This window comes from Theobroma cacao, chromosome 5 (genome assembly GCF_000208745.1).
Source record: "Theobroma cacao cultivar B97-61/B2 chromosome 5, Criollo_cocoa_genome_V2, whole genome shotgun sequence".
NCBI lineage: Eukaryota > Viridiplantae > Streptophyta > Magnoliopsida > Malvales > Malvaceae > Theobroma > Theobroma cacao.
Genome location: NC_030854.1, coordinates 16,555,819 through 16,583,514, shown reverse-complemented (window position 1 = coordinate 16,583,514; position 27,696 = coordinate 16,555,819). Strand labels below are relative to the sequence as shown.

At 34.3% G+C, this 27,696-nt stretch overlaps 1 protein-coding gene across 4 annotated transcripts; it reads right to left on the bottom strand.

Annotated features, from left to right (window-relative positions):
- LOC18598545 (protein ZINC INDUCED FACILITATOR-LIKE 1) lies at nucleotides 946–27,687 on the bottom strand. Of its 4 annotated transcripts, XM_018121581.1 has the most exons (17): nucleotides 27,168–27,687; nucleotides 27,046–27,086; nucleotides 26,452–26,512; nucleotides 26,251–26,353; nucleotides 25,990–26,092; nucleotides 23,428–23,481; nucleotides 23,291–23,353; nucleotides 22,287–22,336; nucleotides 22,097–22,172; nucleotides 19,208–19,420; nucleotides 15,899–15,986; nucleotides 14,965–15,050; nucleotides 14,779–14,886; nucleotides 13,009–13,053; nucleotides 12,797–12,885; nucleotides 11,069–11,112; nucleotides 946–1,411 (listed from the first exon to the last, which is right to left on the bottom strand). In XM_018121581.1, exons 1-17 carry the CDS (start codon nucleotides 27,313–27,315, stop codon nucleotides 1,311–1,313), a joined length of 1,473 nt encoding a protein of 490 aa, XP_017977070.1. In that variant the 5' UTR covers nucleotides 27,316–27,687; the 3' UTR covers nucleotides 946–1,310. The 4 variants fall into 4 exon arrangements, with proteins under 4 accessions (XP_017977070.1, XP_017977073.1, XP_017977072.1 ...); XM_018121584.1 differs by lacking the exon at nucleotides 26,251–26,353 and having other exon boundaries at nucleotides 27,014–27,086; XM_018121583.1 differs by lacking the exon at nucleotides 27,046–27,086 and having other exon boundaries at nucleotides 27,168–27,625.

Below are 27,696 nucleotides of genomic sequence, written 5' to 3'. Positions count from 1 at the left end.
AAAACAATTAATAATATTTATTTTTAAATCTCTTAAAATTTTAAATTTATTTTTCAATGAGGTGACATAATCTTATACCCTGACAGTGTATAGAAATTATACATTTATAATGCATCAAATATAAACTCATGTTATAATGGGTTCTACTAAAAGCTTTATTTGAAAAAGTAAAGTGGCTATTAAATATTTTGTGTATGATATATAATTGTAAAATTTTATTTTAATTATAAAAAATAAAAAAAAACTTGCCTTTTTACTCCTCTTCTAATCACAACAAAGACCTTGAAACAATCAATATTATATAAAAATCACAAAATGGAAGAGTAAAGAAAGGAATTTTATTTTATTTTTCTTAAAATCTTATTCAATTATTCAAGGCTAATAATTTATATTATAATTATTATTTTTAATTAAATAATATTTTATTATCTCTTACAATACTAATAAAGTAAATACTTTATAGCATATTTATTAATTTTAATCCACTTAGTATTCAAAAGAAAACAAATAAATGTTACTAAATTAAAGTTCGAACTATTTCAAATTAAAATTTTCAGATCATTTGAATTCAGATTAATTTAGGATTCGATTATTTTGAATTTAGGTTGATTCAAATTTGAATCGATTCAAATTGGATAGAGCAAGACTGGATTGTTTCTTCTGATCAAATCAATTTTGATTAAGTTCACGTCCAAGCAAATCAGACAAGTTTTCCCATGTTAGTCAAATTTTTCAGCCCTAATAGATGCCTTTAGTTAAAGAATATAGTGTGAGAGATATCTCCTTAGGGGTGGCAACATTTTTTTTTATGTTTGCATCCTTAATGATAAATTTCCATTATGTATTCATTTTGGATAAATAATTAGAAATTTTTACCAATTTCAAATTTGAAATTATAGCTATTAAATTGTAAAAATTGAGAAATTCAATCTGTTTGCACAAAAATGATAGAAAATATTTATAATTTAATTTCGAAATTTGAGTTGTTAATAAATATTTGCACGCATGGCATCATTTGAGACTATCCATGCATCAAGCAAAGGACTTCACTACATATCCACAAAAAAGGAAAATGCTCTATCCACTATAAGACATTTCAACTAACCACTAGAAGAAAATAAATAAATAAATAACACACCAAATAGTTTTCCATGGGTGACACTCGACCATGAGAAAGCAAATGCTGTTAGAAGTCCAAAGCAACGCCTTCCATAGCCAAGCACAAGTCTATTTGTTTATATTGTTGCATTCAAAGAGGAGCTGGCTACTGACGAAGATAATTTTATGGAAGTCAAAACAAAATAAAACTACTACAAAACAGTGTCGTCAGGTGGTATTAGGAAAGGCTTAAAGGTCATGAGCAGTCCAATCACTTCAATCATGTTTAAGGCGAAGAAAACCATTTGATCACCTGCATATCAACAAAACCTTGTATCAAAGCTGTTTCAAGTAGCAACTTTGTCAATCTAGTTAAAAGATTTAAGAGAGAGAGAGAGAGATGGAACAAGGAAAATCAGATATAAACACTATGGTAAATAGCACACTACTTTGCTCAAAACTCCCTCCCCTTTGACTAATCAAATGCTTTCACCTAAGACTGATCACATAGTACAACAAATTTTAATTCTATGCTGTATTGCATTTAAATTTACCTAAAGTTTCCACATAAGGCAGAAAGTTAACTCATATTAAGCTCTCTCAATTGGACCTGAATTTCTGACAGGTATGGACCGATCAATCATAGATTTTAGCAAACTCTAACATGTACCTACTTATGTATCGAATGTAATATGCATTGCGTTCCCAACAGTAGAAGACAGATTCTCTGCTTTCTTTTCTATCACTTAACATGTCTATGGATTTACTTCTACAAGCTACTACATCAGCTTTCATCTTACACAGTACATCTACTTTCCTCTCACATGATGATAGCTATGATACTTTGAGGCATGCAGGATGAGACATTTTATATCAATTTACTGCAGCAATGAGGTGCAAGTAATCATGTTAGCTTAAACATGACGCTTATATTTGACTGCCCCATTGCTAAGTGACCAATATGAGGCTAATATTGTTCGAATGTGGAGACTTTCCACATCTCCTGAAAGCCTTTATAATGGTATGTGTTTCATGAAAAGTTGTCATGAAGCAACAGTTTCAAGATTCTCAAGTTAGGCATTTTAGCAAGTTTAAGCCAAGATTTGTATCAAGAAAGTATATGGCATGCCCTTAGTAGGAGTTGCACACATATCATAGATGTGTCCTACTCTAAGTGCAAGTTCAACCATTATCGAGGGAGTGGCTGAATGGATCCTTGCTTCATCCTTGTGCAAGCCTACTAGATCTAATATCTACATTTGTAGATATGGAGAGTTCTATCTGTAAAGATAAGTAGGTGAGGAAGCAACACACTGTATTATGGATGCGTAAAGAGAGAATAGGTAGAGAAAAAGAATGGTCAGTCGTAAAGAGAATAGGTACTGGTGGCAGGTGATGGAAAAGTGGGTAGGGCAAGGCTAGGTAGTGGTGAGGAAAAGGATGCTCCTTGATAGGGAATGCATTATTGGGAAGCATGCAAAATAAGGCTGGAGAGAAAAGCTTTGAATAGAGTAGATGTTCACTTCTCTAAAAAGGTCCCTTGCTAATATAGGGAAAGACTGTAACACCTCGTACCTTCGTATAGAATCTAATAAAACCTTATCGATAAGACGAAAGCTCAATTGACATAAATTTAAGTGCCAAAAAGCGATAACGGGTAAAAAGAATATTTTGAAGTAAAATAATATTTTATTAATAAGATAATATTAAAATATTAATATTTTATCAATTGTTGAAATTAATCATGAAAGAGGACTATATGACTAGTCTAAGTAGAGTAGAAGAAATAAAGAAGAATTTTGAAGAAAAATGGAGTGAGTGGGGCCCGTGTGCCTTTATTAAATAAAGAAAAAGCGGGTAAGTATATATTTAAATATTATGATGACACCTTGGTGAAGTGCAAATTTTATATCTTATTTGTACAAGTGTAAAGGAAAAAAAATAGAAGAAAATTGAAATTAAATAAATATTGGAATGACCAAATTATAAATGATGAAGCGTTTGGAGGGGTACATGGTAAATAAGAAAAAATTTGAAGACTTATGTGCAATTTTAATATTTAAAGTTAAATGAAAATTAAATAACCAAGGAAAGTTAAATTATGTGGCATAATGAGATGTGCATATGAATTTACTATTACATGCAAATTATAGAATGCAAAAAGGAGTTAGTGGGAAACATATGAGACCCCCATCATGTGAAGTAAAAAAAAGCATAAGACCAAGTTTATTTGCATGTAATAAGATTGGCGCATTAGGTGGCCAAATGAGGAAAGAAAGATGTGAAAAGCATGTGACTTGAATAGATTAATGAATGATTAAATAAAATATAAAGTGAAGCTTGAGCATGGAATGTGATTGGAGGAAAAAAGTGGTGCATGAAAGGAAATGCATGTGAAATGAAATGCAAATGAAATAAACAAAAAAGAAAACCATGTGAATCAATGCATGGGCAAGGTAATTTAACCAAAGAATAAAGGAATGGACAAGAAAACCTTACATGCACAAGCCATCAATGGAAAGTGACGTTAATAACAAAGTGAGGAATTGAATGGCATGACATGTAAAGAAAAATGTCAAAAGTTACCAAGCTTTAGGCAATCCACCCATGAAAGAAAAGGAAAAGAAAAGAAGACTATCACAAGGCCATTTCAAGTTCATTCCTTGTTATATCCGCTCACACCAAAGAAATAGCAAACAAGTGACTCTGCCTTGAGAGGTTCGTACCTTTGAGAGAAAAGAAAAAAAATCGACCTTGAAAACAAAAAGAGGAAAGGAATGAGAAAAAAGAAAAGAGAAAGGAGAAAGGCTTGGTTTTGGGGAAGATTGGAGAAAAACTGAAAGGTTTTCTCTTGCATGCCATTATTAGAGCTTTAAGAAGGCATGGGAGGTTCGGCCTACTGATTTAAAGCTAAAGAAGGTAAGAGTTATCATTTTGTTTGAATGCATGCCTTGTAAACCGATTATAATGTGAGATTTTGTTTGTAGTAGTAAGAATCTTCAAAGATTCAAGAATCGGATGCATGCATATAGGTGGATCTTGAAATGCATGATGATTTTGAGCTAGAAAAATAATGTGTAAGTGTTTTAATCTCGAAATCACAAGTAGAAAGGAAAAATGAGATGTGTATTAATAACTTATGCTTGTGGCAGTAATGGTAACCGAAGATATGAGGAAATTGTGAACTATATGTGGAATTCAAGCTAAAACCGAAAGGTGGGCATGCAATGTGAGTACATTATGTTGTGTGCGCTATGGTCGATTGGAAGTATGTGGATTGCATGTTAAATGATTGTGAATAATGTTGATGAAAAATATGAAATTGGGTTAATGATTCATTGATTGAAGTGCTACCGTACATGTGAATAATTAAGTATATTGAGTTTGAATGGTTGCTAAGAAGTGTGTGAGGAAAGTTTGCCGTGGCGGTGACCGACAAGTAGAATTAGCTAGATACGCACCTGAATCGATAGCGACGTAGTGTCTTGCTATTGTAAGGTGAGTAAAGGGTGTCTGTTTCAAAATTTCCATAACTACATATCGATATAAGATCAATAAACGTGCCAGTTTACTTTAAATGCAATTTGTAGACAACATGAGTTGGTAGAATGTTAGGCTTGTGAATGCCATGCTTTGAGAAAGGTTTTGTATATATGTATATATTAACTACCTATGTATAGGGCTTTAGAAATCGAGAAACAAGCTTTTTAACACGGTTTATGTCAAAATGTACCTTATTGTTTGTGTGACATGCATTCATGAATAAATTACATATTCACCATGTTGATTTGATATTTAAACTGCATGCAAAGATTTTACATTATAAAGTCTTACAAACGAGTTTATCATGTTACCATGATTGATATTATGGAAATAGTTTTAAAATGAGCTTTTGAGAACCCAATTTGCTTTTAAATCGTTTTGTCAAACCGGGAGATTCGAGAGTAAGTCGAATGTCACATCGTGATAGTGTGACCCTTGTGCACAAGTGAGCTTTAGCTAGAGAACCTTTGGATCGTCGACGGGCTGTTAGACGTGGCTGGGACCACGGTCTGTGATGTATATACGTGGTTAGGCCACAAGTTGTTATGCGTGGTTGTGACCATCTGAATTTTTTTATGTCGGCCAACATCGTCGAAATTGTCATGGTTGTGGGAATCTGGTAGAAGAGGACCTCCAAGATGTTCTTACGTGGAAAAAGGTCCATGAGTTGATTGGTATGATTACTTACTCGAGAGTGGTATCTTTTTGGGTTTTCAAACATGTATTCTTTCGTATGGTGAGAATTATAAGTTTTTCGCAACTCCCCTATTTATACTATGACTTTGTATTTAACTCCTCGAAGATGAGGTGATTTGCGAATTTGTGTATAAGCTTTGATAATGCTTGACTTCACGGGAGCATGCGTATTTATGTTGGATTGATTTGAGCATAGTTGTCAAATAATTTCAAGGGTGGAAATCTTTCAGTTACATTGATTTTGACACATTTATTGTTAAAGGATTATGTTGCATTAAAATTCTTGGTTTTCATGTAAGGCACAAAACTTCCTTTTGAGTTAAATTGTTTATATATGCTTTTATGTTTTAATATTCAAATTTTTTGACTCTAGCTTATTTCTCATCTACGCCCTGCTCACGGATTCAATGATCACTAAGTTTGTGAGACTCACCCCCTTATCTTCATTTTGCAAATAAGTGATCAGCTCAAATGTATAGCCTCAGCATTTTGATTCGCTGCGACGTAGGTAATGGCATCTTTTAGACTTCCACTTCGAGCCGCTCCGCTACATAAGGGTCAGGTTGTGTAAAATAGTTAAGACTTATCAAAATTATTAGCTATCGAAAATGTAGTTGCTAAAACTTTGAGGTTGTGTGTGATGTTGAAACCATCTTGAAGTTGGTTAAACGTGGATATTGTATATGGTTGCTACACCATAATTATAATTGTTTATTTGGTTTAAATAAACGATGGTATTAATATTGTAAGTCGATTTATTTATGCATTAGAACATTCGATTTAATTATCTAAAATCTCAATTAAGGCTTGTTCTGGATTTGGTTGGTTCACTCGCAAGTCTCGAACGCCGATAACGATTAGGGAGAAGGTCGTTACAGCCTTGGCATCAAAGCTAGGTTTAGTCAAGTCTTAAGAATTCTTGTGTCAGTCAGCAGAGTTGTTAGAGTTAGTGTAGAGTCTTGTTTATGGTTTGTGACCACAACACAAGTTATAAACAAGAGGCTATATAAACTCCTGTTCCTAGTAACCTATCTTTTTACTAATATCATATAAAAGTCATAAATAGTGTCATTGTCTGGGTTTGAGATGCTACTCGAGACATGAGCCATTGTTGAAAAGATCTTAAAGTGAAATGCTCCTAATGAATGGTTAATGTAATTACATATCCCTCTAACCAAGGACAGAAGAAGGTGGAACAAGACTAATAGGTCCATAATAACTTATTCATTTGATGAAGCTATAACTTGAGCCCATGATTGTCAATGGGAAGAAATTGGATGACATTGGAGCTGGTTTTGATTTCAATTAAATGGCTGTGAATTCCCAAGATTCGATTTGACCCATTTTGGTTTATACTTATAAGTACATGAGTTAGCCCAAGGGTGAACATCAATGATTGTTATAATTGATGTGTGATCACAAAGTAAAAAGCTAGTAAACAAATTTTCTCTAAGGATGAGCTTAAATTTTGCTATGCTTAGCATGAAGCCAATGAATTAAAGGATTAGTTGTGGACTTGGTAGCTTAAGGCCAAATGACTTAGAAATATTAATTCTGGTCTAAACCCCATATGGAGCTCTATATTTGAGCTTGGTATACAAACTACTTTAAAGATAAATCTAAAATTCTATCTGGTTCGGTATGCAATCCATATACTTGCAACCAACCATAGCCCACGCAACATAATGTACTCACATTGCATGCTCACATTTCAGTTTTAGCTTGAATTCCCCATATAGTTCACAATTTTCTCAAATTTTCGATCACCATTGTTGCCACAAGCATAAGCTATTAATACACATCTCATTTTTTCTTTTTACTTGTGATTTTGAGATTAAAACACTTACCTATTACTTATCTAGCTCAAAAGCACCATGCATTCCAAGATCCACATACATGCATGCATCCGGTTTTTGAATCCTTGAATATTCTTGTTACCACAAACAAAATCCCACATTATAATCGATTCACAAGGCATGCATTCAAACAAAATGTTAAATCTTAACTTCCTTAGCTTAAAATCACTAGGCCGAACCTCATATGCCTTCTTAAAGCTCCAACAATGGCATGCAAGAGAAAACTTTTCGATTTTTCTCCAATCTTCCCTAAAATCGAGCCTCGTCCAAGCTTTTTTCTTCTTCCTCTTTTCTCTTTTCTTGTTTCTCCTTCCTTCCCTCTTTTTGCTTTCAAGGCCAATTCTTTTTCTTTTCTCTCAAAGGTGCGGACCTCTAAAGGCAAAGTCACTTGTTTGCTATTTCTTTGGTGTGGGTATATATAACTAAGAATGAACTTGAAATGGCCTTGTGAAAGTCTTCTTTTACTTTCTTTTTCTTTCATTAACGGATTACCCAAGGCTTGGTAACTTTTTTCATTTATCTTTACATGTTATGCCATTCAATTCCTCACTTTATTATTAACGTCATTTTCCATTGGTAGCTTGTGTATGCAAGGTTTCTTTATCCATTCCTTTATCCTTTGATTACATTACCTTGCCCATGCATTGATTCACATGGTAATCTTTTTGATTTATTTCATTTGCATTTCATTTCACATATATTTCCTTTCATGCACCACCTTATTCCTACAATCATATTTCATGCACAAGCTTCACTTTATATTTTATTTGATCATTCATTAATATATTCAAGTCACATGCTTCCCACATCTTTCTTTCCTCATTTGACCACTTAATGCACCAATCTCATTACATACAAATAAACTTAGTCTTATTCTTCTTTTTACTTCACATGGTGAAGATCTCACATGTTTCCTACTAACTTCTCCTTTTTGCATGCTATAATTTGCATATAATAGTAAATTCACATGCACATCTCATTATGCCACATAATCTAACTTTCCTTAGTTAGTTAATTTTCATTTAACTTCAAATATTGAAATTGCACATAAGTCCTCAAACTTTCATTATTTATCATGTGCCCTTCCAAACTTTTCATCCTTTACAATTTGATCCTTCCAACATTTATTTAATTCCAATTTCCTTCTGTTTTTCTTCCTTTACATTTGTACAAATAAGATATAAAATTTACACTTCACCAAGGTGTCACCATAATATTTAAATATATACTTACCCGTTTCTCCTTTATTTAATAAAGGCACGTGAGCCTCATTCCATTTTTCTTCAAAATTCTTCCTGACTTCTTCTCCCCCACTTAAACTAGTCATATAGTCCTCCTTCATGACTAATTTCAATAATAGATAAAATATTAATATTTTAATATTATTTTATTAATAAAATATTTTTTTATTCTAAAATATTTTTTTCACCCACTATCGCTCTTTGGCACTTAAATTTATGTCAATTGACCATTCGTCTTATCGATAAGGTCTTATCAACTTCCATACGAGGATATCGGATGTTACAAAGACTATTTATGATGGTCGACAACTTTCGTGATTTAATGACATGATAGTTTACAATAAGAAAATAGGAGGAAATCCAAAGGTCAAGATATCCTACACCAAGGATATCACATGGGAAGTACCTAGCTCTTTAAGAGAGGTAAAAAAAAAAAGTATTTCTTAGAGAGCCTCCAATCTAGGCCCACCAAGCTAAAACTCTCATAAACATCCGAAGTTATGGGAGTTAACTTTAGAATCCTGTCATATATCCTAGAGTTAAACCCATATATGTTGCATGGTGAATAAATATTAGACCAAAGATATAAGAATTAATTCACAAAAAATGCAAAATACCAATAATACTATATGATGACAAAAGCATGCATCTATATTTTGGCCCCTACAAGGAAATCTCTTTCAAAGGGGTTCACATGCATAAAAAAGAATCATAGTGGAACATATTAAAAATTTTATGTGAAGCATTCAAGTATAATTATATACATCTATGCACTTGCAAATAAATAAGTGGATAACATAATGAGAAGTATGAAAATAAATAATTGGATGACATCAAGTTACCATCTTTCATCACTGTACTTGTAATCTTATAATGCATGAGTTTTGTTTGTGAAGTTAGTAATGAGACCTTCATGCATCTTGTTTGGAACGAAAAGTAAATTTTCAGCAGGCATTTTTTTTTTTAAGAAAAAATGCTGTGACAAGTAAGATTAAAAGAATTAGGGATACACAAACTATTTTTTAAAAAAAAAAAATAGTTTTAAAGATATTTTTATTTTGGTTTCAATGATTTTAAAAAATATGCTGTGATGCCAACTTGTAAATTAACTGCGGATGTATGGTGCCTTATTGCGAAAATACTACTGCATCTCTTAAAGGGGAAAAGGGAGGGGATGGGGGTGTGTAATGCTTACCCTTGGAAGGTGTGATGCTACTTTCAAAAGGGTAAAGATTCCATCTTTTAAATAAAAGGATTTGCGGCTCCTTTTCCACGTGGGAGTAGGAGTAATATAACACGTATCACTACTTACAGGGGAAGGGGTAGCGTTTCACCCCTTCAGAATGGTGTGAAGCTACCTTTTAGAATTAGGAAGGTGGTAGCATCCTCCATATATAATGTGGCTCCTTTAGCAGTTAGAGATTTTTTTTTTACTTTTATTTTTACTACAAGTAGTATTCATGTATTTATTTATTTTATATAGCTTAAAAAAGTGTTAGAAGAAAGTTCAAGGCCAACCTTATACATTTGGAAATATGAAAATTACACCTTTTACAATTGTGAGTGGGAGTGGCACGGCACCCTCATGAAGATGGTTTAGTGTCTTGCACCCTCTTGAAAAAGGGTCGCATTGGGACCCCTTGAAGGGGGCAGCATTGTACCCCTTTTAAAAGGGTGTATGCTGCCCTTGAATAAGAAAGAAGGGGTAACGTTACACCCCTTAAAGTAGGGTGCCATGTCATCCTCAAACCAATGTCAATACATTTTTTTTTTTAATTATTAAACACACTTTCCATTAACACTAATGTCATATGTATATATATGTATTAAACATATTATAGGAATGAGAAATCCAAAATTCAAATAAACATCCTAAGTTATTGGGTTTAACTTTAGAATCCTGCCATATATCCTAGAGTAACGCCTATACCCTTTGCATGTGAATAAACATTAGACCAAAGATGTAAGAATTAATCCATAGAAATTGCAAAGTAATGATAAGATTATATGATGACAAAATCATGCATCTACTGTACCCTTTGCGACTTAAAACTAAGTCATGAAGAGGGAGATTGGATATTACTACTTTAGCATGTGCCCAAAAGGTAGTGGTAGATGAGTGCTAGCAGCTACTCTATTGAAGAGAAAGATCAAGAAGGAATCAAGAATAGATCAGGAAGCAAATCCGTGTAAGTTCATGAAGCCAGCATTGATCAGACGGTATTCAGAATTTGAATTGCCCTTGGATTAGGCGAAACCCTCAACCTATTTATTTGCTTCAGTTTAAGGGGAGAAAAATGATATAGCAAGTAGCAAAAACAAAAATACCAAATGGAGCCTAAAGAATTGGCAAAAAACAAATGTTACTCATTCTTTAAAACATCAGCAATTAATTCCTATTATATTCAAATTAGACGAAGCAATTTCAAAATAGCTTCCATGAAAATTATCCAAAATTTTCAACTTTAAGAGCCTATTCCCAAGTGGTATCTACAACTTTAAGAGCATACTAATAATGGACCAACATGCAAATTGTTGATAGGAAAAACTACCCTATTGATCTAGGGTAGTGTGTACTCCTACAGCATGCTATTATGATACTAGGCTTTAACCAGCAATGTAGAATTCTTTTACCTGGAAGAAAGAAAGCATTCTGTCGATTCTGTGCCCAAGAAAAGCTGCAAAATAAGTAATACTAATTACTAAATTTGAACATTGCTAGACTAGTTCTAACAAGGCAGTATATCAGATCAATTTAATTATGAACAATGTATAAATATTTGAAATTAATTATTGTACGAATAACACTGTCAAGACAAAAAACTATTATCACAATTAGTTCAGCTGCTAAAGAATCAATGGGGTATAGGAAAGCAACAAAAAACTTAATTGTGATGTCAATTAATATCAGCATAGCAGAAAGATGACCAAATGATGATGGATAGCACAAAGATGACTAGATGATGATGGTTATATAAGGCTACAAAAAGGATTAGATTGCACTCTAATCAACAAATAATTCACAATGGGTGTTGGTACACATGAAAAGGATTGTGGTTATGGATTGGTTGTCCAACAAGGACAAGAAGAATAAGAGTTCACTGCAAATAGTAATTATGTCTTATAATCCATTATCTATTCCCCGTTTAGTAGATCCTTGATGCACATGCTGCAATAAGAAAATGGAATGACATGTGAACCCCAAGAAAATAAAGCAACTTCAAATCTTTAGGATTGGAATCAAGATAAATATGTGCTAAGAGTTTCTCCATAAATGAACTCTAAGTGTGCATATTATAGAAGCATCTCCTTAAAAATTAATTCTCCTCCAGATTTTAAGTGGTGCTATATCCCCAATTTTCTTCAGGGCTTGTTATGCTCTTATATAAGCGGTTTCTCATCCAACTTTCAAGTGGTGCTATATCCCCAATTTTCCTCAAGGCTTGTTGTGGCCTTATATTCAAATCAAGCATCTTTACACTGGATGCTTCAAAACGATATTAAAGCCTAAGTTCTTTTTGTTGCCTTATTTTGTACTCCATGTGATGAGCCCATTTAATAATGTTGTAGTGGGTCAACATATGAGGGGGAATGTTAGGCGGTGTCATACCGCAGATGGACTTTTAGGGTTTGTTGTGGCTTTATATCCATATTGATCCTCTCCAACAATTTCCCTTTCCCTCTCCTTTCTTCTTCCTCTCCTCCCGATTCTCTCCAATTTTCTCTCTCCTCTCACCCCCTTGCTCTCTCTACTACGACATTTTCCAATCCCAACTATTCTCTATAACCAGCCCTCCCTCCCCGTTGTTGCTCTGCAGCTCCCAACCCCTTCCCCTCCCTCTCTCTCTCCAAGAATCCAAAAAGGACAACAAAAGAAAAAAGAAAAAGCCTAAAATAACCCTAGAAAACGACAAATAAGATATTTTTTGAGTTCTCTGGACTCAACTTTTATATATTGTTAGATTAGATTTGAATTGGGTTGAGCTCAAGTTCGGCTTCAAGTCAGCTTTGCCAGCTCTAAATAGGAGGTCGGTTATTCTCATTTTTATGTTTCTAATTTACCCCTAAAACATTTTTCTTTAAAAATTGTATTTACTATACAATGGTGTCAGAAATAATCATCCCATCTAACTCTTAAATCTTGCATATATATAACATGGGAAAGGATAAAAATCCTATCCTATTTTTTTCTTTGCAAACAGAAAACATAGGATAGGATGATATCATCTAAGCCCATCTACTTCCTTATCTCATCTTATCCTTCCATCATCTCGTCTACCAAACTCATCCATAATGTACATGTTGCTGCATCTCAAATTAGCTGAGTTATAGTGCAGCACCAAATTAAATATGGAAACTTACAGTGAACCACCAGCAGCTGGACCAACAGCTTTGAATATGGACATAGCAGACATAGAAATTCCATTTGCAGCTCCTCTTTGCTTTTGAGTCTGATATCAGGGTTAAGAAAAACATTTAGAGTTTAGGGTTTAGGGTTACTTAGAAAATGACTAGAAACTACAGAACATGGAAATCATCAGCATACACATGTATGAAGAAGGAAACAAAATTACCACAGCTCTGTTTTGCAGAAGGAACAAGCCTGTAGTGATTGATACCTGATTACATTATAGAAAATGATACATCAAATGTAGAAGGAGAAACACAGGCAGATACGCACTTTCCCCGTTTTCTTTTTAGTCCCTTTTTGACAACTAAGCAGAAATGATTAATATTTTGCACAATGAAAAAAGATTGGTTTGTACAAATAGTACAGATAGACACAAGTTTCCTTTGCCCCTTCTCATGAATTTATGAACTTACAAGTCTGTGTCTATATATGAATATCGCCAGCTCCTACTTGCACAAAATGTTTGTAGTATTGGAAAATGTCTAGGAAGAGAAGCTCAGACCAAATATATATAAAAGTCACCACCAAGAATTTCTTTCTCTCATCTAATTTTATACTGCTTTCTAATTCTTCAGTGAAACAATTGTAAATCATCCAATGAAGACTTTAGACATTAGAAACAAACAAGATGCAAGCAGATCACCAAACATGCTGACTGGAGATGGCACCTCTCTCTATGTGTGTGTGTGTGAAAAACTCTCACTTATTTGGTAATATAAAACTGTAAAACAGATAAACTCATCTGACCTAAAGTATTCACTCAACATTCATTATCGTAAAAAGATAAGACTTTTCAATAATCTAAATTCAATCTGTTGCTTAAATTTTCATGTAGAATAGAGATCATAGGGATAAAAACGTGGAAGCCCATGGGCTAAAGCTATATCCTATGACAGGTAAACAATTCAGCACGAGAGGCATCAGAAGAGTGGCTTAATTATTTGAGAAGAAATATTGTCTCTAACTAATGTCAATCATCTCTTAAGCTAGTCCAGAGTCCAGATTCTGTTCTGTCAACTAGAAATAGTAAACATTGCTGAATTTCTTTTTCAATAAATAAAAAGCATTTAAAATTAATAAGATGGGAACAGGTATCAGCCACAAAGATCTAAATTATTCTTAAAGATTCAAGTTCCTGTCGTGGGAGTTTCATCTCCAAATATTTAGAAAACTCTATCCTATGGCTTGGCTCACAAAGATTTAATACAAAAAAAACTTGAGAGCAGATCAGGCACAAGCAGGCTAGAGTGGACTAATATAAATTAATCCATTTCCATCTTCACATTCCGAAGCACTCTATGATTGCTTGGTTATGAATTCTTGATAGACTGTCTACTCTGCCCAGATTGCAGCACTGGTGTTACAAAATAACGCTTCTCTTCTCTGCAACCTTCAGAATGAAACCAAAGAGGCAAAGACCATTTGTTTTTTTGTTATTCTTTCTCCAACGAATTATGGTATGAAGTTCTTCCAAGGTTTCAAATCCAAAGAGCAGTCGGTGACTCAGATTTGATTTCAGTTGGGTTCGATCATATTTGAAGTGAAAGACCTTTGCAATTTATGTGCTTAAATTAACTTGATCTGCCTATTCATACATGATTTGAAGAGCAAGGATGGCAGTAAAACTCCTAATTCTGTCAGTAATCTAGTCTCTCAACTTACTTATGTGGACATATTAAGATGCAGCACCAACTTCTAGTTAGCAGCCACTTCAGCTAATATTGCTTTATGTCAGCAGCAAGGGACTTAAGTTTCATTTTCTTTCTGATGGTCCAGTATTATTAAAGTTTATTAATTTGTGGGTTTTTTATCTCTGTAGGTGAATATTTGCTTTGTATGAACTGCAGCAGTATTTCCCTGCTTCTTTAATAATTAAAATTTTACTTAATCGAAAAATATGAATTTAAAATTCTGAACTTGAGCTTGCACTTACAGAGAGCACATTCTTTAGCACAGATGCAGAGGAAATCAAGAACATGAGGCTCAAGCCTTTTAGCATAGCTATAAATGGGTAAGTGAACAGCAATGGTATGGTCAAGACCTACAAAGGAACAAGTAAATTATTTCATGAAATAATTCATAAAGAAAAAAAAAACAAAAAGGTGCATTAAGGAAATACCGCTCCTAAGCGAGATATCATTACTGGGCCTAAAGTCTTCTCTATGAGTGGGTATAAAAACAGCTGGAAGAGCAGCAGTCCACAGCCTGACAGTTATAGGACCAAAATGAAGATAGAAAAGAAAAAGAAAACAGTTATTGATGCAGAGCTTAGAAATATATTTATACTTTTTTGTGGATTACCACATATGTACAGATATGCATTTTACTTGAAGAAAATTTCATGTCATAAAACAGACGCCTCTTTTACCTTCTTTGCAGTAAAGTAATCTACATTTTATGTTTATGCAGAAGTCCTCAGAATTTAGTTAAGTTTTTTATCTGCCAAAGCCCAAATACTGGCTATTTCCTGAATACAAATTTTCTATATGGCTAAACCATCTGTAATTCCCTTAATTCATGACATGATAATATCGAAATGCAAGAAAAGCTCAAAAAGAACCCTAAACAGAGGATAGTAAAAATTGCTTCAAATAAAAAGGGACAGTAACAAATTAATGGCCTTCTAGGAGAGCATTGGAAGAAATAAAATTTATTTACAAAGAATTCTGCACAAAGAGTGATTGTGATTTATTTTGATAAATTTTATGAGCAAATTCATTTTTAAAGTGCCAAGGTGAATGCCAGTGAATTTTCTGATGCAAATTCAATTTACTTTTCTCTGGCTAAACACATCCTTCAGCTGTGTGTTCAGAGAACTTTTATCTGCTGAAACTAAAACAACCCTCCAATAAGTAAACATCATGTCAAATGAGACCCAAAACATTCAACAATGGAGAAAGGTTAGGGTCTTGAAAGCTAATATTTAAAGAAGGTATATCTGATAGACAATATCGACATTCTCAATTGCTACACAAAGATAAAAGGCTGAAGATTAATTTCAGTGATGTTTATATCTATTGTAGTTCACATGCAAATGGCACAATGTTACACACCTGAAATTGCAAGAACTTCACCAACATCTGCAGTGGAATAGCTCAATCCTCCATTCTTCCTAGGACTGACTGCCCAAAGTGAGAAAATCTGCAGAATGATACTTGAGTGAAAAGTTGAAACCAAGACATGTAAACAAAGAAATAATTAGCTACCAGGACACAAGACTCAGATGTAACAGAAAATAATTTCATACTTAAAACTATGGCAATTTATGTCCAAGTTAAAATATGTTCCACAGGTACAAGACCAATTTAAGAGGGGTTGATTTGCATTGATAAATCTTTCAGAACTTTTTTCAGAAAAACCTCAAATATTAAGTTCAAATAAGGAAAGCAAGTCAATAATAAGCACAATATAATCTATAGAGTCAAAAAAGAGAGAACACAGCCACTTTATAGTGGTTTGGTTCGATACAAGGAACCTTCATCCACTACCAAAACCATCCAAGTTAATGATTTTAATTTAATCCAGTAAAGCCTTTCAAGAATCAAGCTTAACCTATACACCAGTTAGATTAACAAGCTCTAGCAAAGCTTTCCTAAAGTGTTTCATTCAAACAAGCCCAATGTTTTCCCAACCTTACCAGTTCACCATTTACAAGAGTCACTCTCCTTTTATAAAGGTCACAAAGAGAAGATTTATAGCTCAAATAGACCTTGAAGGTAACCACAGTCAAAACACCTGTGAGGTCCTGTACTTATGTGTTCAATTTAGTCCCTCTACTCAAATTTGAAGCAATTTAGTCCCTCAATTTTAGGAATTGCTCCAATTCAGTCCCTCCTCCTAATAGCATCCAATTTAGCCATTAAACAGGATGATGTGGCGCTAACGTGGCATCTTTTTTGCTGACATGGCAATGCCACGTCATCCTTTAAGTTTGAGTTGCTAACATGGCAATGCCACGTCAACATTAAGGCTCAAGATACTGACGTGACACTGCCACATCACTCTCTTATTCTTTAAAATATGATATGCTCTTGCTAAGGTTCGAACCCAAGACTTCTAGCAAGAACACTAAGCTCCTTACTATCATGCCTAAACCCTTACTTTTAGTAATTTTTACTTTTGTTTTTTTCATTTTTATATATTTTTTCCTAAAACAGCGTCATTTTGGAGCCTTCTTACACTCTCCAAATCCCAAGCTATAAAAGCATATTTTTCTCATTTTTTCCTTCCCTTCTCTCTTTCTACCTCTTCTTTTTTTCACTCTCTCCTATAATTAGAGTTTTATAGTTAGGGTTTTTGAAAGTGTAAAAAGGCTCCAAAACAGCGTAGTTTTAGGAAAAAAATAAGAAAGAAAAAGAGAGAAGAAAAACAAAAAGAAAAAATTAGTAAAAGTAAGGACTTAGGCATGATGGTAAAGAGCTTAATGTTCTTGCTAAAGGTCCAGACTTCGAACCTTAACAAGAGTACATCATCTTTTGTACAAGAAAAGAGAGACATGTTAGTCTCTTGGCATGCCGTGTGGCAGCCTCGTAACATGCCATGTCAGCAACTGAACTTAAAAAGATGGCATGTGAAAGTGACATGGTAGTGCCACGTCAGCATGCCGCTACTCCACACTGCTATGTCAGCAAAAATGTGCCACGTCAGCACCATGCCAGTACTGACGCCATCATATTTAACAATTAAATTGGATGCCATTAGGAGGAGGAACTAAATTAGAGTAATTTTCAAAATCAAGGGACTACATTGCTTCAAATTGGAATAAAGGGACTAAATTTAACAAAACACAAGGGTAAAGGGACCTCCTGGGTATTTTGACCATAAAACCACTGAGGGGAATTCACTTAAGAAGGAAAATACACAATAACATTCACATCTTAAAATTATTTAATTGCAAGCTGTGTGAGTCAACTCTGATGCAGGGTGACTTGACTTTTATTTCAAACATTTGTAAATAGACTCTTGTTTTCAGCTCATGAGTCCACTTTCTCATGCTGCGAGTCTACTTTGCCCATCTTTGATGCTCTCTACAAAAGTGAGTTGACTTTCACAAGTCTGTGAGTCGACTTTCCCAACTTGTGGGGCTACTCTGACCTATATCGGAGCTGTGGAAAAATCAGTCAACTTCTATATGTTGTGAGTGGACTCTTAAAGCCCAATCTCCATTTCTGCTTGAATTTCATCGTGAGTTGACTCGGCACACTGCACTTTGATTTTCTTCATTTTTCAAGCTTCAAATCTTCTTAAAACATCTCCAAATTCTAACTTATTTTTAAAAAGATTTAACCTTGTAATACTCATTAAACAATTTAGTAAACATGTATGGAGTTTTGTAATCATCAAAATCACTTGGAAAATCTTAAAGAAAATCACAATCTCCAGGAGCCTGACTTAGATCTTCCTAGAAGGGTACCTAGATAATGGGTAGTCTTTCGCATTCATGGTATGGTTCAAGATAATTGGAACTGTAATGACCAATGTTGCAAAAGTTTAAAAATTAAAATACTTTCATGGTGAACTACTCTTCAGCCTATCACATTTTTCTGCACTAAAAATGTATATATGCAGTGTATAAATGTAAACAGCAAGGGTAAAGTGTAAGCATAAAAGAAAAGAAAAGATTAGGAATGTGCACATGAGGGAAAAGGTGACAGGAAAAACAAGAGAAGCACATTTAAAGTGGTTTGGACACATAAAGAGGATACCTTTAAATGCCCTCATGAGAAAATATAATTTGATGAAAAATACCCATGACATAAGAATGAAAGGGAGACCAAAGAAGGCATGGATGGAAAATATAAAAAAGAGATTAAGTCAATGAGGCACAGTAGCACTAATGATCCATATAACAACCTCATGCAGTGGTAAAAGGCTTAGTGCATGTTTGGTTCACTAAAACGGTTATTCAAGTTTTAGCATTTAAATTACTTTTGGTATTTTATATTAAGATAGGGTTATAAGCAGCAATGTTATTATAGTTTCTAGAAGTTTTCAATGTTGGATTATCAGGATTCTAATATTTTATAATTGAGATTTCCTGCTCTTGGTTGTCACCCTGCCTTTACAAATTTCCTCTATTTTTGACTAGATTTCTTCATATTCTTCCCCTTTCACTTTGCTTTCTCACTTTTCTCTACTTTCTTCCCCTTTCCCTTCTTTGTTATGTATTGTGTATTGTGTAATAAATGGAAAAATCATGTTGAGATAGTAAGAAAATTTGTTATGCATTGTATAATAAAGAAGTTATAATGGATTTAAAAAATATATATAAGACGCATTAAAATATTTATCATTTTAAACATAAAACTCTAATACATACATGATGAAAAGGAAAAGAAAAGCCCTTAAAAATTGAAAGTTACCTCAGCATAGGCCATATCGTGGAGTTGGAAAACACAATATACTATAATAGATGACATTAAGGGCCAGTTCTTCCAAAGGTTCTGCTGAGAGGTCGGATGTCTTCCTACAATTCGTACTTTTTCATTTGCATTAGGCTCACCTGTGGAGGTCACTAATGCATCGTTTAATTTATCACATTCTTTATCATTTCTCTCATGGATGTGCAATGTCTCCTGCAACAAAGTCAAACTCCTTAATTTGTCTGCAACTCTTATATGCAGAATCTATACACCAAACGATTATAAAGGAAGCAGCATAAGAAGAAATTTCAAAATCCATATTATACAGGAAGATAACAAAGGAATCATCAATTCTTTTCCATTCTTCTATTCTGTGGCAGTTATTACTAGTACCAAGAGGTCTTCTGTACATTCCACCCTCTGCTGAATGCAAGGTATTATGTTGTTGCTTATTAGTATAGAAGACATCATCAAAATGGTTTTATCTTACTTTGTTTAAGTTTAGGGTTAATTGTAGCCTAATATTTATGTTGGTATTCCATTCATTGCCAATTGATTTAGATGCTCGAAATGATATCAAAACCAAAATTGTTCATTGCATCATGTTTGTGGGCTGTATGATGGGTGCATTTGTTTTGGTTGTTTAGTGTTCATGCAGAGGAAAGTTTAAGTGATCTAATCGCCACATTGCATAAGCTCAGGCTTTCTTGTGGGATAAATATTCAATTTGGGCCTCTTCACCTATTGTCAAATGGTTTTAGTGCTTGATAACAAGCAAGTAAGATACTGCAGAGAGAAGTGAGAAAGTGGCAATGGTCACGAGCAATGAAGGGGCAAAGAAAGGGAGAAAGAGGTGTTAGTTGACGGGAGAAAAAGGTTGTCTTAATCAGTGATTAAGAGGGAGGTATTAATTCTTATAAGGATTTTGTTTTGTTATTTCAATTACAATTATTGATGCTTATACAGAAGTTCAATCTTTTGCATCAATATTTTTGAACATATTATTTCATCTGTTCCCTCACTTAAGAAAGAGAAGCTCAATATGGTGCTAGTCCATTAGTATACTTGTGGGACTAACATTGCTAATTTGACGAATGCAGGTGTTGTCAAGGAGTAAAAGTTCCTAGATGGACTGAGAAATTACTGTGAAAAAGTGTGGTTTGAGAAGTTTGAGTGTTCGGCATTGCCTAAAAAACAACTAAGGCAAGTTAAAATGTCCAAAAAGGGCATGATGTTGAATTATAAAGGATGAACCATTTTCTTGTACTTGTAGTAAATCATTGTTAAGATGTTCCAAAAATAAATTAATCTGAAGTTTAATTTAAAATTTACAAAAAAAAATGATTTTTAGATTTTCTAAAAAATTAAAATTGCTTCAAACTAGATATTAAATTACTATATGTCACTATAATTTTAATAAGTTCAATGTATCTCAATAATTAAGAAGTAATTTTGTCATTCAACAAAATCTAAATGGACATTTAGGTCATTTCATCTTCAAAAGTGCTTTCGGAGACCAAGAGAGAGAGGGAGGAGAAAAGAACAAGGAAAGACTATAGGCATTTTGTCAGTAAGAAAAGGAAGGAGACCAAGGGAAGAAGCTGTTGAGAGCATTAAGGAAGAAGGAAAAGAAAGGAAAGAAGAAAGAAGCTCTGGTCACACACAAAGTGGAGAAGGAGAGAAGGGGATAATGTGGCCACAGTCACTAGCAATGAAGGGGAAAGAAAGGGAGACAGAGGTGTCAGTGGAAGCGAGAAAAAGGTTGTCTTAATCAGTGATAAAGGCAGAGAGACGCAGATCTGTAAAAGTGGAAAGAAAGATTAAAGAAAGGAAAAATTATGGTTGCTCCAGGAAAGGTTGAAGGCGGTGGGTCGCAAGGGTGGTGGCAATGGGTCTATTGTGAAGGTTTCTGAAGAAGAAAGTGGCCATTGACTGCGTTGTGGAAGAAAAGGGACAATGTCTTTAATAAAGGAAGACAATTTCCAGAATAAGGGGCCTTTTTTGTGTTGGCTGGAAGTTTTCTGTTGTGCATACCAAGTTTTAGCATCCAAACATCAGAAAATGCGGAAAATGACTACAAAGTTTACTTATTAGGGGTTTGTGCAATTTAAAGTGCTCTCATAGATATTTACTAACAAGTACAATTTAATTGTACATATGCAGATAGTTCTCAAGTTTTTTTTTTTTTCGTTTTCAAAAAAAGGAAGAGTAAATTCTATTCGCATGCTTACAAAACCAGAAAACCAGCCCTTAGGCTGAGTTTTGATCCATATTGCTCACTCTTGAATCTCTGGTTCTCTTGTACTTGAAATTCTAGCAAGGATTTATTACCTACATCACTCTAAACAAAAATTACAGCCCTTGTTACCCCCTTTTAATGCTTCAAAACCATTAATTCTTGTCAACATCAATTATAAATAGCAGTAACTACACATGTTTCCCTTTTACCCTTTCCCATAAGGACAGCAGAATGTAATATCTATGCTTTTTAACATTTGAGATAAAGCGACTTTTCAAAATTAGGGACTTTAGTACACAGTAGAATTTGAGTCGAAAAATAGTTAATAGCTGCGGCCTAAAACAATGTGCAAAAAACAAAGTGGACTGTATTAGGGTATAAAGGGACTACAATTTAATGACTTTCAGAAGCAAGGTTCATATAGCATTAGAGGACATCAAATTAATTACATTAGTCCAGATTATGTGTATGGGTTTCTACATCTTTCCAATAACTCAATTAAAGACAAAAGAGTAGATATTGGTTATTAAACAAAAACCCGAAATATAAAATAACCTACCAGCTTCGTAAATAGCACTCAAAACTACATTCAAAGGAATATATATAAGTGAAATATGGTCGTAAGTTAAAAGTTTGATATGGTAACATACTGGAAGTGAACAGGAAATCAGAAAGACACCAAATGCGAAAAGTGATATCAAAATGCATGGTAAGAAGTATGGGAACCTGCAATACAATCAAAATTTGGAGTTTCAGCATTCACTATGAATGAGAAAATGTTGCGATACTGGAAATCAAAAATATTATATCAAGATTATAACTCACAAAGGTGTTGCTTACCTCCCAAAAAGGGATTCATTGGCAAATATATATGGGAACTTCTCCGCAGGCTTCCATATTAATTTATCAAAGTATAAATGACTAATAAGTTGGGATCAAGAAAAGTAAGACAAATATTAAGAATTCATAATCATTAAACACCACAACCCAAGAATTGAACAAGGAGACTACAATCACATTCCCATCCAAAAATTCCCTAAGATCATTAAAAAGAATCCCAGTCTCAATATCTTTTTCGTTGAGTGGTGTAATTCCACATCAATTTAGGCTTGGGTTCCCTATGACTTTATATTCAAGTTGAGCCCCTCCACCTATTGCCAATTGGTATTAGGTCGGATGCTTAAAGACTTTCCATATGACATATTTGTGCTCAAAGTTATATGTTCTCCATAAAACAAAATCATTCTCATAAATTGCTCCAACATGAATATAGTCACAGATAATTAGACAATGATCGGCTAATGACTCCCCACCCAGTCAGAGGCAGTCACTAGCAACCGTCCATACCATGCTTCACCAGCTTTATAAAAGTTGTCAAACAGGCATTCTCAATGGGAAGCATTAGAACCACATTCTCTTACTTCTATGTAGAATTAGAAAAACACCCAGAAAAAAATTTAAAAAAAAAAAACATTTTCGAAGGAAGATTTTTTTTATTCATGTGGTCTGAAACAGATAGAAGAATATTACACCAGTTAGCAACATGACATTCAGAGGTTGGTCAAGAGAAATGCCCAGGGCTTTTACTTACCACTGCTTGGTCTTTGAATAAACTTCATTATTTGAAGCGGGAAACATCTCCAATGTATATATATAAAGCACCAAATGTGCAAATTACATTACTAAAATTTTCACTTTTCTCATCAGCTTAACAGATATATATTGTGGTTTTAATTCTATTGTTGCACATAAGGTGTCTATTCATTACTCCCCTACTCCAAAACCAGTAAAAATGTGCCATCCTTTACTGCTGAGAGGACTCATCCATTGGAAAAGAAACATACCTGCGCAAGAAAACCTCCAAGAGCTGGACCAATGACTAAGCCAATGCCCCATGATGTGCTAATCTAAAATGCATATTCTTAACATCATTTGTATATTTTGAGAACTCAGGCAATCAAGGCAAGGAGAAATCTCTTACAATGGACATTCCCAACGCTTGATACTCCTTACGGCAAACTTCGGAAGCATATGCCTGGACACAACAATGAATTTCATGTTAACACAAATAATCTCAAATTACAGAAGCGCAAGAGAACAATACTTCATGAAGTATACAGGACTTTTTCTTTTGGTACATATTCATTGTATGCATTGCCAACTAACCACATAGCATAACAAAGAAAAAAGGACTTATCGAAAATCTATAAACAAAATTTCTCCCCATTGAATGGTCTTGCAGATAAAGTTTCAACCAAGCAAACATAACTGTCTCAGGTATTCCACAAAACTTTTTATTCTATTTTAGCTTTATGAGCAATAAGTGGCCTCTTTTAGGGGTTTGCAAAGCCAACATGTCAAAAAATTGCATTCAGCTATAACAAAGACATGCTGCAAGACCCATTGGTCATATTTAATAAGTTGTCAAGGGCTCATAGACAAGACAAGACAACTTCACATTCAACACAACTCTGGATGATTATGTTATTTTTAAATCATATACTCCATTTTGATAATACTATTTTTTCCTACAAATAGGGGCATTCTGCATTTGAATGATACCTTTTTGACACACTGATTTTCTAGAATACCAACACCTGAGGCTTTTCATCTCAAAAAAAGACATCAAGGACTTCAAGCACAGATGTTGCCCCTCTCCACTTTCAACCATCCAAGATCAAGTTTTTTCATGGAACAACTCTTTTAAGAACAGTACAAGAAGAAGATATCTGGCATAAATTTAGCCCAATGACTCCAAAAGCAGCATCAATAAGCACTTAGGAATGATGGGGCTATAGATGTTATCAAAGGCAACCAAAGCAACTATCTTGTGGTGACATTTGGTTATTTTGTTTTACTTCTATTTAGACCACTGATAAACTAGAATTGTCATTTTCTTTTGTTATACATTTTATTGACACTATCCTGGCAAGTATATCAAGCAGTAAATAGGTGGGAAGGGGGCTCTTCAAGATTATGGAAGGTTATAACCCAAACAACTCCAGTTGGAGAAATTTAAGAACATATAAAGGGTCCTTTGGAAGTAGGATGAGTTAGAGTTACAAACAAGAGACCTGGAAGAAGTAGAACTGTAGAAATGATAAAGAAGAAAACTAGACCAGAATCTGTAGTGTGGATTACCATAACAAGTGGAAGAGATAGGAAGTGGAATTCAAGTGGGAAAGTGGGTGACAGGAAATAGGACTCGGAAGTAGATGCTTGGGAATGGGAATTTGGAAGAAAGGAGATGGGCTAAACACGTAGAGCTTTGTATGGAAATTCACTAACTTGACCAACTTGCTAAAAGTGACTTTCTAAAAACATTAACAGACTGAAAGGTAGAGTCATGCTGCTGAGAGGATGATACTATCAGATTCCTCATTAAGAATTCATGATTAATTATAGAGCTATGATTGTAATTCTTTGACAAGTAAGGTAATGACATATGTGGTTAAAGGGTATGCTGGTGCTCATGCACTCGAGAAAAAGGTCAAGGAGGAGCCCTTAACAACCTCCACATACAAGCCACCAAGCAACCAACATAATTTGCATAAATTAGCAATTTGAGGTTACGTTCCAAGTTTTGGTGTATTTGAATGAGTTAGCAATTTGCAGCAGGAATCACATCTGGAACCATTTCCCCTTTTTAATAGTTAAAGCTTAAACACATGATTACACTCAATTGGCACTAAACCTAGTGACAACATGGAAAGCCTATAGTCCTTAAATCGATTAAGTTCTCTTGTTCTCTCATTCCTCTTTCTCATGTTCTCTCTTTTTTGACTGCAACAACTAGATCACTTGGCTTGAGCTTGTATGCTAAATGAGCCAAGCTTGACACATAATCAAGCTGTGATTAGCTATTTGAGTCAAACACGCACCAACAAATGCAATCTATGCTACTTTGATGCCTCATTTTTCTTAAAGTACCCTTTCAAGAGACATATTGGACATTTAAAGTTGCAATAGTTAGGAGGATATGACCCTTTAAATAAAAAAGGTTATCTTGCAAAAAACAAAAGAGCATATCCATGCCCAACACTCAAACCTAATTCAAGGCATCAAATGCAACAAAAACAAATGTATCAAATGTCTTCTTGTCTGTGTGTAAGCCGATCTTTTAAACAATAAAAATCAAAATCAAACTTAGGACTTCTTACCCTTTGTTGTGGCCTCACTCGCTCTGAAAGCTATGAGCAAATACAAACATATAGATTTTCTCTATACTCTTTCCAGACCTTTATAGCATTTACAAGGAGGGGCATCAGTTAGTTTTTTCTTGCCTTTTTGTGCAACTCTTTCTTTCTCTAAATTGTATCCTTACTAGACATAGACCAAATTCTTTTAATCATGTTCACATTTCTTAAATTGACATTCTCACCAGAACAACAAAAGCAATCATTCCCCTCTAAATATGTCTTAAGGACCAATAAATATTTCTTCCTCTTCCATAATCAGAAGAACTGAATCTCCATAATCCAAAAATTTGAAAAGCAAATGAACTTGCCAATTAACTATTTTAAAATCTTAATGAAAGACATACCCTCATGGGGCCAAGAATGCCACACAAACTTCCAAGAAGAAAGCGTGTAGAAACTGCAACCCAAAAATTTGTACTAAGGCCGAAGAGAGTGTTGAAAATAACCCTGAGACAAACATCAAGATGTATGAGAGATAAAATAAAATTAAAATAGATATGCAAAATTTTATTTTAAAGTAGCATGAAGTCATGAATGGAAAAAAAGAAAACACGAGTACATAAAAAACAGAAATTAGAAAAAAAAAATCTGGCACTGGCACTGACACTGAAAACGTGCCAAACATAATTACAGGCTTTCGACCATATCGATCAGCAATCATTCCCCAAAAAACAGAAGTCAAAGCTCTTCCAAACATAAAGGCAGATCCTTCAAGGAATGAATTACGCACAAGAGTTAATGACTTAAATATGTTTTTAAACTAGAGGACTAATATTTGTAGATGATAAACTAAGAGAATTGCTTACCTACATAACCAGCATAGTAGCCAATATCTTCCTCCTTTTTTGCAATATTGAAGTCCCTTATCTGTATAAGTCAATAATGCAAAAGCCCACATAAATAAATGGGGCAAACAAGTTTAAAAAGCAACTGCTTCTGCCTCCAATTTTGTGCTGAACACTCATTCATATATTGAAAGGACACATGGAGATAGGGATCACAGTCAAATTCAAACAGGAGAGTGAACCTTGGAGCAAAAGTTTATGCCCAACTTTAGCATTGCTCTAAGCATTAATATCGCAGGTCCAAACTATTACACTGACAAAGGATGGCATAGAATAAGCAATACATCGATGGGAAGGAACCTTTTTTCTTGGGTGTACCATTTTATGTTGAATAACTTGCGCTCAGTAGAGTGTGTTATCAGGTTATACGATCTGTGATGAGATTGAATGACCCGTTTCCTTTTTATTATTTTTGAGAATTAAAGGATTTCACATTGTACTACCTTCATAGTTGTTAAACGAAATCTTACACGTTACGGAGGAAAGCTCTTCAGGCATAGCAATTGTAATGTTATTTACTTACATGAGTTTAACATTTCTGTTTCGACAGCGTACCATGAAATAAAGGAAAGGAAAAAGAGAGGAGATTGGCAAAGCTGCAAAAAGATGAACCCATTTGAGGATAAAAACAAGCAAGGGCTCGATATCATTGCAAAAAAGACATAGAAGAAGCTTACCGGCAGCAAGAACAACGACCCAGACATAGAGTAAATGCTTGAAAGGAATACCGGGGTTGGTCTCCTTAAGCAGCTCCACTTTACATCCTGGGCAATTCTCAAAATACTTGTTTTCCGCCCCTAGTAAAGCCTCTCTATTGTCACCCATCTTTCAGTCACTTGATTTCATCCCATTCTCTCAACTTCCAAGTCCATTTGGTTTTTCAACCCTGCCGCTGCATTTGTTATTTGCCTCCACAGAAGCTAGATTCCAGCTCCGGCAGCCGTGCTCATGACTTTTTTTACTTTTTGTTTTTAACTATTTTGTCTTTAATTTTTATTCCCTACTCTGGATGCCCTTCAAATCAAAATGCCTCTCTTTTCAAACTTCCATTCTTTTTCTGATTCTTCACGAGTCTTTTCAAATTATCGTTATCCACACTTAGCGACGCAGGTTTCAGCAGGGCATTAAATGGGACTTCCAAACTTTGTTAGGTGGACTTAAAGAGGGTAGCTGTGTATGATGTGCTTGGTCGGTGAGCCACAATAA